At 49.5% G+C, this 13,540-nt stretch overlaps 1 protein-coding gene across 1 annotated transcript in view; it reads left to right on the top strand.

The window, feature by feature from the left end:
- VAMP2 (vesicle associated membrane protein 2) overlaps window positions 1-11,128 on the top strand; it is a 57,860-nt gene extending 46,732 nt beyond the window's left edge. The window contains exons 2-5 of the mRNA XM_063930882.1: window positions 5,024-5,132; window positions 5,225-5,383; window positions 9,330-9,381; window positions 9,702-11,128. Coding sequence (XP_063786952.1) covers window positions 5,024-5,132; window positions 5,225-5,383; window positions 9,330-9,381; window positions 9,702-9,718 — 337 coding nt within the window. The 3' untranslated portion in view covers window positions 9,719-11,128. The remainder of the gene's footprint in view (window positions 1-5,023; window positions 5,133-5,224; window positions 5,384-9,329; window positions 9,382-9,701) is intronic.
- The last annotated feature ends 2,412 nt before the right edge of the window (window positions 11,129-13,540 follow it).

Below are 13,540 nucleotides of genomic sequence, written 5' to 3'. Positions count from 1 at the left end.
CGGTATCTAGGTTGTCACGTAAGATAGTCTTACCTGTTCCTGGGGCAGCGTCCTTAAAGGACACGGCTGACCGCAAGATTGAGGACACTCTCAAATCGTTATACACTACTGCTGGGGTGGCCCAGAGACCCACTATTGCTTGCACATGGATCACTAAAGCCATTGCAAAGTGGTCAGGTAACCTAATTGACGGATTGTATACCTTACCCAGGGGGGACATAGTTTTACTCCTGCGGCATATTCAAGACTCTGCTAACTTTATGGTGGAGGCCATAAAGGAAATTGGTTTGCTCAACGCACGCACCACTGCCATGGCAGTGTCAGCATGCATGGGCTTGTGGCTGCGCCAGTGGACGGCGGATGCGGATTCCAGGAAAGGCGTGGAAAACCTACCATTCACAGGTGAGGCCCTTTTTGGAGATGAACTGGATAAGTGGATATCCAAGGCTACGGCGGGTAAGTCTACTTACCTTCCTTCCGCAGCACCCCCCGCTAGGAAAACCTACTCTGCTCCAACTCTGCAGTCCTTTCGGACAGCGAAATTCAAAGGCAAATCCAAAGGTTCTTCTACAGCTTTCAAAGTTAATAGAAGTAAACCCAGAAAACCAGCACCTGCAGGTTCTCAGGAACAGACCTCCAGGTCTGCTTCCTCAAAGCCTTCAGCATGACGGTGGTCTGCACTGCCTGGATGACAGGCAGGTGGGAGTTCGGTTACATTATTTCAGTCACGGTTGGGCAACATCTTGCCAGTATCCCTGGGTCACAGACATTATCACCCAGGGATACAGACTGGAGTTTCAGTAACTCCCACCTCACAGATTATTCAAATCAGGCTTACCAGCTTCTCCGGAAGCAAGTATGACTTTTCAGGCAGCAATTCAAAAACTGGTATGGACTCAGGTCATTGTCCCAGTTCCACTTCAACTACAAAACAAGGGTTATTACTCCAACCTGTTTGTGGTAAGGCCCATTTTAAACCTCAAATCACTGAACCCGTATTGAAGGGTGTTGAAGCTCAAGATGGAGTCTCTGAGAGCGGTGATCTCAGGTCTGGAGGAGGGGAAATTCCTGGTGTCCTGGACATCAAGGATGCATACCTTCATATTCTAATTTAGCCGCCTCAGCAGACTTATCTAAGGTTTGCACTACAGGACTGTCACTACCAGTTTCAGGCCCTGCCATTTGGCCTCTCCACGGCACCAAGGGTATTCACCAAGGTAATGGCAGAGATGATGTTTCTTCTTCGCAAGCAGGGAGTGAACATAATACCGTACCTGGATGACCTGCTAGGAGAGGTTATTGGACAGTATTGCCCTCTCAACCCAACTACTTCAGGATCACGGATGGATACGTAGGAACAGAAGGTATTCCTTCCGTTGGAAAAGGCATTGGTAATCCAGTCGTTGGTGCGGGATGTCCTAAAACCAGCCCGGATATTGGTGCATCTATGCATTCGCCTTCTGGGGAAGATGGTCACCTCTTACGAGGCTCTGCAGTACGTTAGGTTTCATGTGAGGCCCTTCCAGCTGGATCTGCTGAACAAATGGTCCGGATCGCATCTTCACATGCACCAGAGGATATGTCTGTCACCAAAAGCCAGGATTTCTCTTCTGTGGTGGCTTCAGACTTCTCACCTGACTGAGGGTCGAAGGTTGGGGATTCAAAATTGGGTTCTGCTAACCACAGACGCAAGCCTCAGAGGTTGGAGAGAGGTCACCCAGGGAGAACAGTTCCAAGGAAAATGGTCAAGTCAGGAAACCATTCTTCCGATCAACATTCTGGAAGTAAGGGCCATATACAACGCCCTGCTATTTGCATTGCATCTTCTTCAAAATCACGCCATTCAGGTTCAGTCGGACAAGGTGATGGCAGTAACGTACATAAATCGACAGGGCGGAACGGAGAGCATATCAGCAATGTCAGAGGTAACAAGAATTCTCCACTGGGCAGAAAGACACGCGGTGGCGCTGTCAGCAATCTTCATCCGGGAGTAGACAACTGTAAAGCGGACTTCCTCAGCAGACACGACCTTCACCCCAGAGAGTGGAGCCTTCACCCGCAGGTGTTCGAGTCCTTAACACGTCTGTGGGGAATTTCACAGACAAGATGTCCTCTCGTCTCAACAAGAAGCTAAAGCGGTATTGTTCCAGGTCGAGGGACCCGCAGGCAGTGGTGGTGGATGCTCTGGTGGCTCCATAGGTCTACCAAATGGTTTACGTGTTTCCACTTCTTCCACTGATCCCAAGAATTCTCAAAAGAATAAAAACGGAAAAGGTTCAAGCAATTCTCATTGCTCCGCATTGGCCAAGAAGGGCCTGGTACGCGGATCTACTGGAGATGCTCCTAGAGGACCCGTGGCCTCTACCTCTTCGAGAGGATCTTCTACAACAGGGGCCGTTCGTCTATCAAGACTTACCATGGCTATGTTTGACGGCATGGAAGTTGAGCGTCAAATTTTAGCCCGGAAAGGCATTCCGAACAAGGTTATTCCAACCCTGATCCAAGCCAGGAAAGAGGTAACGTCTAAACATTCCCACCGTATTTGGAAAAAATATGTCTCGTGGTGGGAAAACAGGAAATTTCCTGCAGTGGAATTTAAACTGGGACGTTTTCTCCTTTTTCTACAGTCGGGTGTGGGTGTGGGCCTACGTTTGGGCTCCTTGAAGGTCCAGATTTCGGCCTTATCCATTTTCTTCCAGAAACAATTGGCTTCCCTCCCTGAGGTTCAGACGTTCTTGAAGGGGGTTCTGCACATCCAACCGCCCTTTGTGCCTCCCACGGCACCTTGGGATCTGAACATGGTGTTGTTGTTCCTACAATCGGAATGGTTTGAGCCTTTACAGGAGGTTGACGTAAAGTTTCTTACGTGGAAGACCGTTACACTATTGGCCTTAGCTTCTGCAAGGCGTGTGTCCCAACAGGGGGCGTTGTCTCACAATAGCCCCTATTTGATTTTTCATGAAGAGCTGAGCTCCGAACTCGTCAGTAATTTCTTCCTAAGGTGGTGTCTGCGTTTCATATCAACCAACCTATTGTGGTTCCGCTTCTTACTGACACCTCTGCTACCTCAAAGTCCTTGGATGTTGTGAGGGCTTTGAAGATCTACGTGAAGCGGACAGCTTGTCACGGGAAATCTGACTCGTTGTTTGTTCTCTATGATCCCAATAAAATTGGGTGTCCTGCTTCAAAGCAGTCTATTGCTCGCTGGATCAGGATTACTATCCAGCATGCATATTCTACGGCAGGATTGCCGTGTCCTAATCTGTTAAGGCCCACTCTACTAGGTCGGTGGGTTCTTCCTGGGTGACTGCCTGGGGTGTCTCGGCTTTACAACTCTGCTGAGCAGCTACTTGGTCGGGTTCGAACACGTTTGCTAAGTTCTCACGTCGCAACTAGCCCCCTCCTCCCTGCACCATAAATATACTCACCAGTCCAGGGAGCCGGTGATCACTGCTCCTGTTGGGCCCCTGATCCTGTGCGCTGCTGTGACCCCCGGAGCTATAAAGTGAGCTGCCGTTTTTGCAGCGTCACTTTACTGCAGCTGGGGTCACAGCGCAGTGCATGGAGGAACCGGTGCCCGGCACCCCGCATCGGTGCACCAATCCCCGGCTCCTCGACGGGTAAGTATGTTTGTTTTTGTTACTTTGTTTTTTTGTTTTTTTACCAGTGAGCAGCTTGTCTGTCCATCGGACACACAGACCTGATCACACTGCCGGGTCCCTGCACAGCTTTCTCTGCCAGGGGGGAGAGAAAGCTGTGCAGAAGGCACAGATTGCAGTGCTTCCCTGTGATTTCACCAGCCTGAGCTGGCGTTATTATCACAGAGCAGCACCGCAGTGTTTTTCACAAATTTTTTTTTTTTTCATAGTAAATTCAGTATGGGGAATGCGATGTGGGTTACTAAAAAAAAAAAAGTGAATTAAAGGGTTTGGAGCAGTTTTTCATGAAGTGATACTAAATAATGTGAAAAGGGTGCATAAATCTCACGGCGTGTACGAGTAGAGGCTATTGAGCTGCAATGACTCTGCATCGGCCATTCCTGCACTGTGGGCGACTGTCGCATAACTGGTTGCGAACTCAGGGGATGAATCAGTAAGCATCGCATATGCGCACACCCAGGACCCGTTCTACGCAGGTATGCGAGCTCCACTGCCTGATTGACAGGCAAAGGTGTTCGCGGGGAGGGGAGGGGGTGGCTGGCATTCGGGAAAACGGTGTCCGGGAGTGGTGAGGCCAAGGACTGCATCGCGAGATGCAGTTTCCTTGGCCTCGCAAGCGCACTGCGACGGCAAGCCAGAGTAAGCTGCAGGTTACTCAGCCTGCTGTCGCAGATGAACATCGCAACCGATGGTTATGATGTTCATCTGAGACGCGATCAGCTTTGCATTTGCAATCCTTAATGAATCAGGCCCTCAGACCGTTGCGCCATACACCAGTACTGGCTTATCACATTAGCATAATGTCGCAGCCACGACTATGGCAAAGGGGTCGCAGCAGCGCATGCCTCTGCTCCGCCCCATAGTCCAGGATTGCCGGGCAAGAAGTCCTCTCATTTACTATTTCTAGGCTGCGATCTCATGAGCGTTCGGTCCACCCTCGATATGGACTGCAGCGTGGTCAGTCTGACAGCCAACTGGACACATCCACACACTGATAATTGCAATGTTTGCCAGATTATGTTTTATTCCTGTTTTCCTTTGGCGCATTCATGTTTGTAAGCAAAGCAAAAAAAGCAAGTAACTGGGCAAAACCATGCTGCACTGCAGGTGGGGCAGATGTAACATGTGCAGAGAGAGTTAGATTTGGGTGGGGAGTGTTCAAACTGGAATCTAAATTGCAGTGTGAAAATAAAGCTGTCTAACACTTGTGGGCTACATGCAAAAGCAGCCAGTATTTACCCTGCACAGAAACTATATGAATGTATTTGCTCACCTTGCATGGCAACATGGTTTGTTCCAGATACTTTTCCTATGCACGGTGGATCTCCAGCCACTTATTTAGTGGTGCTCATTCTGCCTTTCAGGTCTGCCCCAGCTGCCGGCCCCCCCGCTGCCCCAGGCGAAGGTCCCCAGGCTCCCCCCAACCTCACCAGCAACAGGAGGCTCCAACAGACCCAGGCACAGGTGGACGAGGTGAGCCCCAGAGGCGGGAAGGGTATAGGGAGTGTGGGTGGGTGGCTTGGGATGGGCTATACCTCCAGTAACTTCTCTCCTCTCGCCCCCAGGTAGTGGATATTATGCGCGTGAATGTAGATAAGGTTTTGGAACGAGATCAGAAGCTGTCCGAGCTGGATGACCGCGCGGACGCTCTGCAGGCCGGAGCCTCGCAGTTTGAAACCAGCGCGGCCAAACTTAAGCGCAAGTACTGGTGGAAGAACCTCAAGGTGCGTCTGTCAGCCTTCAAAACGAGTCATTGATTCAGCTTGTGTGACACTATCACTATCTCATCAGCAACCTCCTCACGCTGAACTCTCCTGCACTCTCTCCTTGATGTTGTGCTTATTGATTGCTCTGTCCTGCCTCTAATAGTCACCAATATTATTTTTTCATTACAGAAAGTGCCCAGAAATAGGCCAGTGATAACATTTCTTCATTTAATATTTCTTTTTTAGTCCTTGAATTTCTTCCCATTATCCTTTCTTCTTGCTTTCCTTTTCTTCTCTACCACCACCCTCTCCCCCCTCTCTTGCCACCTCTCCCACTCTCCTGCTTTCTCTCCTATCCCCCTCTCTAGCCATCTCTTACACCCCCCCGCCATCTCTTCCACCCCCCCTCTCCTGTCATCTCTTCCAACCATCCTCTCCTCCCATCTCTTCCACCCCCCCTCCTGCCATCTCTTCCACTTTCTCTCCTGCCATCTCTTCCACCCCCCCCTCTGCTGCCATCTCTTCCACCCCCCCTCTCCTGCCATCTCTTCCACCCTCCCCTCCTTCCATCTCTTCCACCCTCCTCTCCTTCCATCTCTTCCACCCTCCTCTCCTTCCATCTCTTCCACCCTCCTCTCCTTCCATCTCTTCCACCCCTCTCTCCTGCCATCTCTTCCACCCCTCTCTCCTGCCATCTCTTCCACCCCTCTCTCCTGCCATCTCTTCCACCCCTCTTTCCTGCCATCTCTTCCACCCCCCCTCTCCTTCCATCTCTTCCACCCTCCCTCTCCTTCCATCTCTTCCACCCTCCCCTCCTTCCATCTCTTCCACCCTCCCCTCCTTCCATCTCTTCCACCCTCCTCTCCTTCCATCTCTTCCACCCCCCCTCTCCTTCCATCTCTTCCACCCCCCTCTCCTTCCATCTCTTCCACCCTCCCTCTTCTGCCATCTTTTCCACCCCCCCCTCTCCTGCCATCTCTTCCACCCCCCCCCCCTCTCCTGCCATCTCTTCCACCCCCCCCCCTCTCTTGCCATCTCTACCACCCTCCTCTCCTCCCATCTCTTCCACCCCCCCCCCTCTCTTGCCATCTCTACCACCCTCCTCTCCTCCCATCTCTTCCTCCCCCCTCCTGCCATCTCTTCCACTTTCTCTCCTGCCATCTCTTCCACCCTCCTCCTGCCACCTTTTCCACCCCCCTCTCCTGCTTTCTCTTTCACTCCCCGTCCTTCAATCTCCTCCACCCCCCTCCTGCCATCTCTTTCATCCCCTCTATCCTTCCAGGTCTTCCTCCTGCCACCTTGTATACCCCCTCCTGCCACCTCTCCCACCCCCCATCCTTCCATCTCTTCTACCCCCCTCCTGCCATCTCTTTCATCCCCCTTATCCTTCCATCTCTTCCACCCCCCTCCTGCCACCTTTTCCACCCCCTCTTGCCACCTTTTCCACCCCCTCTTGCCACCTTTTTCACCCCCCTCCTGCCATCTCTTTAATCCTTCCATCTCTTCCACCCCATCTGTCCATCTCTTGCACCCCCCCATCCTTCCATCTCTTGCACCCCCCCATCCTTCCATCTCTTGCACCCCCCTCCTGCCATATTTTATCTCCTCTATCCTGCCATCTCTTCCAACCCCCCCTCTCCTGCCATCTCTTCCACCCCCCTCTCCTTCCATCCCCCCTCTCCTTCCGTCTCTTCCACCCCCCCTCTCTTGCCATCTCTACCATCCCACCTCTCCTCCCATCTCTTCCTCCCCCCTCCTGCCATCTCTTCCACTTTCTCTCCTGCCATCTCTTCCACCTTCCTCCTGCCACCTTTTCCACCCCCTCTCCTGCTTTCTCTTTCACTCCCCATCCTTCAATCTCCTCCACCCCCCTCCTGCCATCTCTTTCATCCCCTCTATCCTTCCAGGTCTTCCTCCTGCCACCTTGTATACCGCCTCCTGCCACCTCTCCCACCCCCCATCCTTCCATCTCTTCTACCCCCCCTCCTGCCATCTCTTTCATCCCCCCTATCCTTCCATCTCTTCCACCCCCCTCCTGCCACCTTTTCCACCCCCTCTTGCCACCGTTTTCACCCCCCTCCTGCCATCTCTTTAATCCTTCCATCTCTTCCACCCCATCCGTCCATCTCTTCCACCCCCCCATCCTTCCATCTCTTGCACCCCCCTCCTGCCATATTTTATCTCCTCTATCCTTCCATCTCTTCCACCCCCCTCCTGCCACCTTGTCCACCCCCTCCTGCCATCTCTTCCACCCCGCTCCTGCCACCTTGTCCACCCCCTCCTGCCATCTCTTCCACCCCTCCATCCTTCCATCTCTTCTACACCCCCTCCTGCCATCTCTCCACCCCTCCATCCTTCCATCTCTTCTACCCCCCCTCCTTCCATCTCTTCCACCACCCTCCTGCCACGTTGTCCACCCCCTCCTGTTCATTCTTCCACCTCCTTCTCCTGCCATTTCTTCCACCTCCTTCTCCTGCCATCTCTTCCACCCCCAACCCCCCTCTCCTGCCATCTTTTCTACATCCCCCTCTCCTGCTTTCTCTTTTCTTTTGCCTTCCCTTTTTTCCCCCTCTCTTGGCTTCCCATTCCCCTGCTTGCATTTCCTTTTTGGTTTTTTTGTTCTTTTTTTTTTTTTTTTTTTTTTCAGCAGACACAAGTATAAGACAAATATTATAAGAAACTGTTTAATTCACAAGGTCCCAATGTTTGTTTAACTAAACTGGGGGAGGAAGGGGAATAGCAGGATGGGCAGGGATTGGAATCATGGATAATGAATAATAATAAATTAGGGAGGAAGGCCAGGGCAAGTGAGAAGTGTAATTAGAAATCACTGGAAGAATAAAACAGAAATAAGAGAAACATCACTTCTAGAATAGTCTATATTGGGAAGCCAGGGCGCCCAGCTCTTTGTAATAAGATCTATTATTGGGTGATGTTTTCCATGCATGCTGTGACCATGGAGAAGGGAGAAGGATGCATTAGTTTCCAGCGGCATGCAATGGAAGACTTAGTGGCGGCTAATACAATATATACGCTGCTAGCTTTACTGATTGGGTACAGAGTTTTTAAGGATTACTCTCCACAGATCTTTAGGAGTAAAGTCTTCTATCATGGACTAGAGGAGCCTATAGATAGACATATTGGAACAGGTACACTAAATGTAGAGAAATATGACCCTTCTCTTCCCCCTTTTCCTTTTTCCCCCTTCTCATCTCCATCTTCCTTTTTCCCCCTTCTCATCTCCATCTTCCTTTTCCCCCCTTCTCATCTCCCTCTTCCCTCCTCTTCCCTTCCCTCCTCTATTCTTTCTCGTCTCCCTCTTTCCTTCTCGTCTTCCTCTTACCTTCTTCCCTTCTCCTTTCTTTACTTCTTGTCTCTTCTCTTTCCATCTCGTCTCTTCTCTTTCCATCTCGTCTCTTCTCGTCTCTTCTCTTTTCTTCTCATCTCCCTCTTTCCTTCTCGTCTTATTCTTTCCTTCATGTCTTATTCTTTCCTTCTCATCCCCCTCTTTTCTTTGTATCTTCCTCTTCTCTCCTCTTTCCTTCTCTTCCCTCGTCTTTCCTTCTCCTCCATCCTCTTCCTTTCTCTTCCCTTCCCATCTCCCTCTTCCCTTCTCTACCCCTATTTCCCTTCTTGTCTCCCTCTTTCCTTCTTGTCTTCCTCTTTCCTTCTGTTCCCTTCTCTTCCCCCTCTTCTCTCTCTTTTCCCTCTTCCTTTATTTTCCCCCTCTTCCTTTCTCTTCCATTCTAATTTCCCTCCTCTTCCTTTCTCTCCCCCCTCTCCCCTTCCCTTCTCTTCCATTCTCATCTCCCTCTTCTTCCTTTCTCTCACTTTCCTTCCCACCCTCTTCTGCAGTGGCTATGCTTTCATACCAGCTCCACTGTCTGTACTTTGTTACCCTCTCTCATCTTCCCTTCCTTTGCTCCAGTCTTTCCTCTTACACTGTGTTCTCCTCTCTCCACAGATGATGATCATTATGGGAGTGATATGCGCCATCATCCTCATCATAATTATTGGTGAGTTATATATATATATGTGTGTGTGTGTGTGTGTGTGTGTGTGTGTGTGTGTGTGTATATATACTGACTTCTTTTATCTGTGCTGTGTACACATAGCCGACTGTACTAACCGCCTCTTTTTCTCTTGCTTTTTCTCCCCTCTATTCTTCTCCCTTTTCCCCTTATGTGTGCTCCCCCAATGTGTGTGCCCACGCCCCAATATTCTCCTATGCCCACTCCCCTGTATTCTCCTGTGCATTACCTTGCACTCATTCTTCCTCTCTCACTGCATTGCTACGATCCTTACACCCCAATGTTTTCATCTTTGTCGCCTTCAGTTTACTTCAGCACCTAAGGACAGCGTATCTCTCCCCGTCTCTGTCACTTTTTCTCCCCCCTCGCCGGATCTGTCATCTACCCCAGCTGGGACCAGACAAACTTCAACATAACCTTTCCTGCCTCTCCCTCTGCCCTTCTAACACGGGGAAGTGGGACCCCCCCCCCTCCCATATTGTGCAGACGCTCTCCCTGTAAATACCCACTGACTGGAAAACCCCTAACTTATATACACACATTATATATATAAATATATATATATATTTAATTTGTTCATGTGCAGGTTTTTCTGTTCCCTTGTTTCCCGTGACGCTGTGTCTCCGTGATGTTTAAACCCCCGAGGGGGGAGGGGCAGTAACCCCATAACTGGTCTCTATTTACCCCCCCTAATGAAACAAGTCGGTTGAGGACTTAATGGAGGAGGATTGTGTGCGTGTGTGTGTACAGTATGTATGTGTGTAAAAGAAATATATATATATATATCCTCCGTTATTCCCCCCTCTCCTTGTGGCCATATATCTTCTATACTTTTCATATGCAGTATATTATGGTTAGGGCTTGACTGAAGGACGTGTGTCCCGGTGGCGCCAGGCTTTCCCAGAATGCACTGCTCCGCTCTCCAAAATACTTGGATGATTTCTCAAGAGTCCGTGGGGCACTTATGGGGGGGGTACCCTCTTTCTTCCACTAATCTGGAGGGATCTAGTGTAAGGATTGAGGTTATTCTCCTGGGCTACCCCTTTTCGCCCACCCTTGCCTACATATTCCGCTGGTATGCCTTGCAGGAGGCAGGATAGTGTAGGAATAGCAGAGAGGTCAGGTGGGGAGAGAGCGAGCGGTGTTGCTTTGTGGATGAGGGAAAGGGGGGTTACCTGTACAGAAGTAGCAGAGGGCAGTTTTGTTTTCTCATCACGTCTTGTCACTAGGAGGGAAGTGGCACTTGCAGGGTGATTGTAGTTGCTGTTTAATAATACCCCCATTGGGTGTAAATGGAAGAGGGGATCACTGTTACTGCCACCTCTGCTACGCAATCTACTAATAAGATGCTGTGGGGTTAACCTTGTCAGATCCACAACCTTTACCACTCCATGACTGTAAAAGAATGCCCTCTTCCCCCAACTGCCCCTCTTGTTACTTACCCCTTATATCCAAAACCTGCATGGGATCAGCCATTATGTAGCTGCCACCAGCTGGGGCAATAAGGTACATGCACCGCTGAGACACCTCCCCCCCCTCCCCCTTCCCACAGTAACTTGTGTGCCTGATTGCCCTGTCCGCCTGCAATGTCTCATTAGGAGGGAGGGGGTGAGTGTGTCCAGGGGCAATAGGGTAAATCTCCCCCTCTCTCCTTGTTACCGACCTATGAAATACCCCTTCCCTTCTCCTGTCCCCACAACATAAATATTAAAATAAATGTTGTTTAACCAAATATCCGGTGTCTTGACTTGTTTCTTTTTGGTGCGGTTGGGGGGCAAAAATCTGTTTACCTCTCGGATGTGATGAGTAGGCCTCATTCCTGATACAAAGCGGTAGGCTCTACAGTGTGGCCCAGGAAGTGTGAGTATAACAAGCATCTGTTCTCTGCACACCATAGAGGTTGCAGGCTGAAACAGTATTCATGAGCATTGCATCCTATCGCTTCACTAAGGGCCAGCGGCTGAGGAATAATAAACATGCCTTATTCACGTTGGTGACAATGTTCCGCAGTGACATCACTGGCCTCTAATGAAGCGTTTGATTGGTTCATTTTGCCAAATAGCTGCCTATACTCTGCGCAAAAAATATAAAATATGATGTTTGTGAATAATATAATGGAGCCAACAGGATTGGTGGAAGATTATCTTGGGTCTCATTTCTCTTAAGTGCTGTCTAATAAAGTGATACTGGAAATTTTTGAGTGTTTTGCTTTATTTTATTCATGAGAAGAGATTAAAAAAAATAAAATGATTGTACCATTTATGATGAAAGAGTTACAACACTGCATCTTTATTACATGTGTGTGCCATGCAATGCTTAACCCAGGTAACGCAAATCTGTGGATTCAGTTATCGATAGTGCAATGGCGACCTGAGGATGACTGCACTTGTGAAGATCCACTTCTCGGCAGGAGGGTCTCTGCTGTGCAGACATTTCAACAGTGCAAAGCTCCTGTGTCTAGAACCAGGTCAGAGCAGGTGTTCTTCAGGTCTCATTCTACCTTTGTCTTAATGGTCTACATTTTTTCCTTCATGTTGCATTTTGGAGAAGTGTGCTTCCAGAACAGTTAAGCACTTTGGTGTACTCAGTGCTGTGGAATTAGGCCCGTTTGTATTGTTCCTCACACACATGTAGCCTGTGTAACACAATCAGGTAGGGTGGCCATTTTGTGGCCTGAACCAATGTTCACAGACAAATAAGTCACTCAACAATAGCAGTGTATATGCTACACAGCAGCCTATATCAGATAATCAGAGCAAATGAGACCGCTCGTAGGGGAATATTTTTGAGGTGTTAAGCTCCACTTTAAAACATACAAGATAGTCTCGCTATGTGGAGGCGGCCATTTTGTGTGTGGCTGCAAGACTCCTGAAAAGGCAGCACAAATAGATTCATGAGCTACCGGTAGCCTCACCGAGGCGCCCCCAGCAGGACGGTGCTTTATTGGCTGGAATAATGTTGATGTTTGCTCGTAGTGACCAGTTTAAACGGAATCTTAGCGAATATTTGTGTAGCCCACATGATGGCTGCCTCCGCATAATGCAGTCAGGAGACGGGAGACCGTGTAGCACTTCTGCAAAATGTGCCTCGTTACTAAGTGTATTGCTGTGCACCCTGCATCTGCCATTTTCTGCTCGGTGACTCATCCTCTCGTCGGCGTAGGAATGCCGACACCTCCACCTACCCAGCCTTCTCTGATGCAGCATCCCCGAGGGTACCCCTCCACCGATTTTTCTTCTGTCTATATTTTATTAAGCCCTGGCTTGCATTTACCTCTTCTCTCCCTATAGGCCTGCTCTCTGAACTTTCCCTCTCGCCATCGTCTTCCCTCTCCATGTTATCAGGTTTTGTTTTGCTTCCTTGTCACTATTCCCTGCACTACTTCTTCCTCTTCCCAGTCTCCTGCATCACCTCTCACACTGGCATCTGCCTTTATCCAGCTGACTGCGGGCGCCTGCCATTGGCTGTTACCTAGACACCGGCATGCACGCCGTGCTGTATTATCAGTGACGCATTGTTGGGGTTGTGAGTCATCGGCATATACCCATTCTCTGTGTGTGTAACTCATTTCTCTTCCTCGCTCCATATATCCCCGTCTATTTTTGTATAGCTTTTGTTACTCTCTATTTTCTTCTTCTTCTAAGGAATCAAGGTTTTATCTTTTTATTTTTTTGCAGGTGACGGTCCTGTAGCTCTGTGCAGGAATTTATGGTTGCGTAGCGGATACTATGACTTACCAATGGTTTAAAAGGAATGGGTCTTATATTTACCATCAAAGTGGGAACAGTGGCCCTCATTTCGAGTTATTCGCTCGTTAGTTATTTTTGCAATGGAGCGATTAGTCGCAAAATGCGCATGCGTAATGTTCGCAGTGCGTCTGCGCCAAGTAAATTTGCAAAAAAGTTTGGTATTTTACTCACGGCTTAACAATTAAATTTCATCGTTCTGGTGATCGGAGTGAGATTGACAGGAAGTGGGTGTTTCTGGGCGGAAACTGGCCATTTTAAGGGTGTGTGCGAAAAAACGCAGCCGTTTCTAGGAAAAACGTGGGAGTGGCTGGAGAAACGGGGGAGTGTCTGGGTGAACGCTGGGTGTGTTTGTGACGTCAAACCAGGAACGAAACTGACTGAACTGATCGCAGTGT

This window comes from Pseudophryne corroboree, chromosome 6 (assembly GCF_028390025.1).
Source record: "Pseudophryne corroboree isolate aPseCor3 chromosome 6, aPseCor3.hap2, whole genome shotgun sequence".
In the NCBI taxonomy this organism is placed as follows: domain Eukaryota; kingdom Metazoa; phylum Chordata; class Amphibia; order Anura; family Myobatrachidae; genus Pseudophryne; species Pseudophryne corroboree.
Note: the sequence above shows the minus strand (reverse complement) of the source record. Positions and strands in the feature narration are given on the sequence as shown.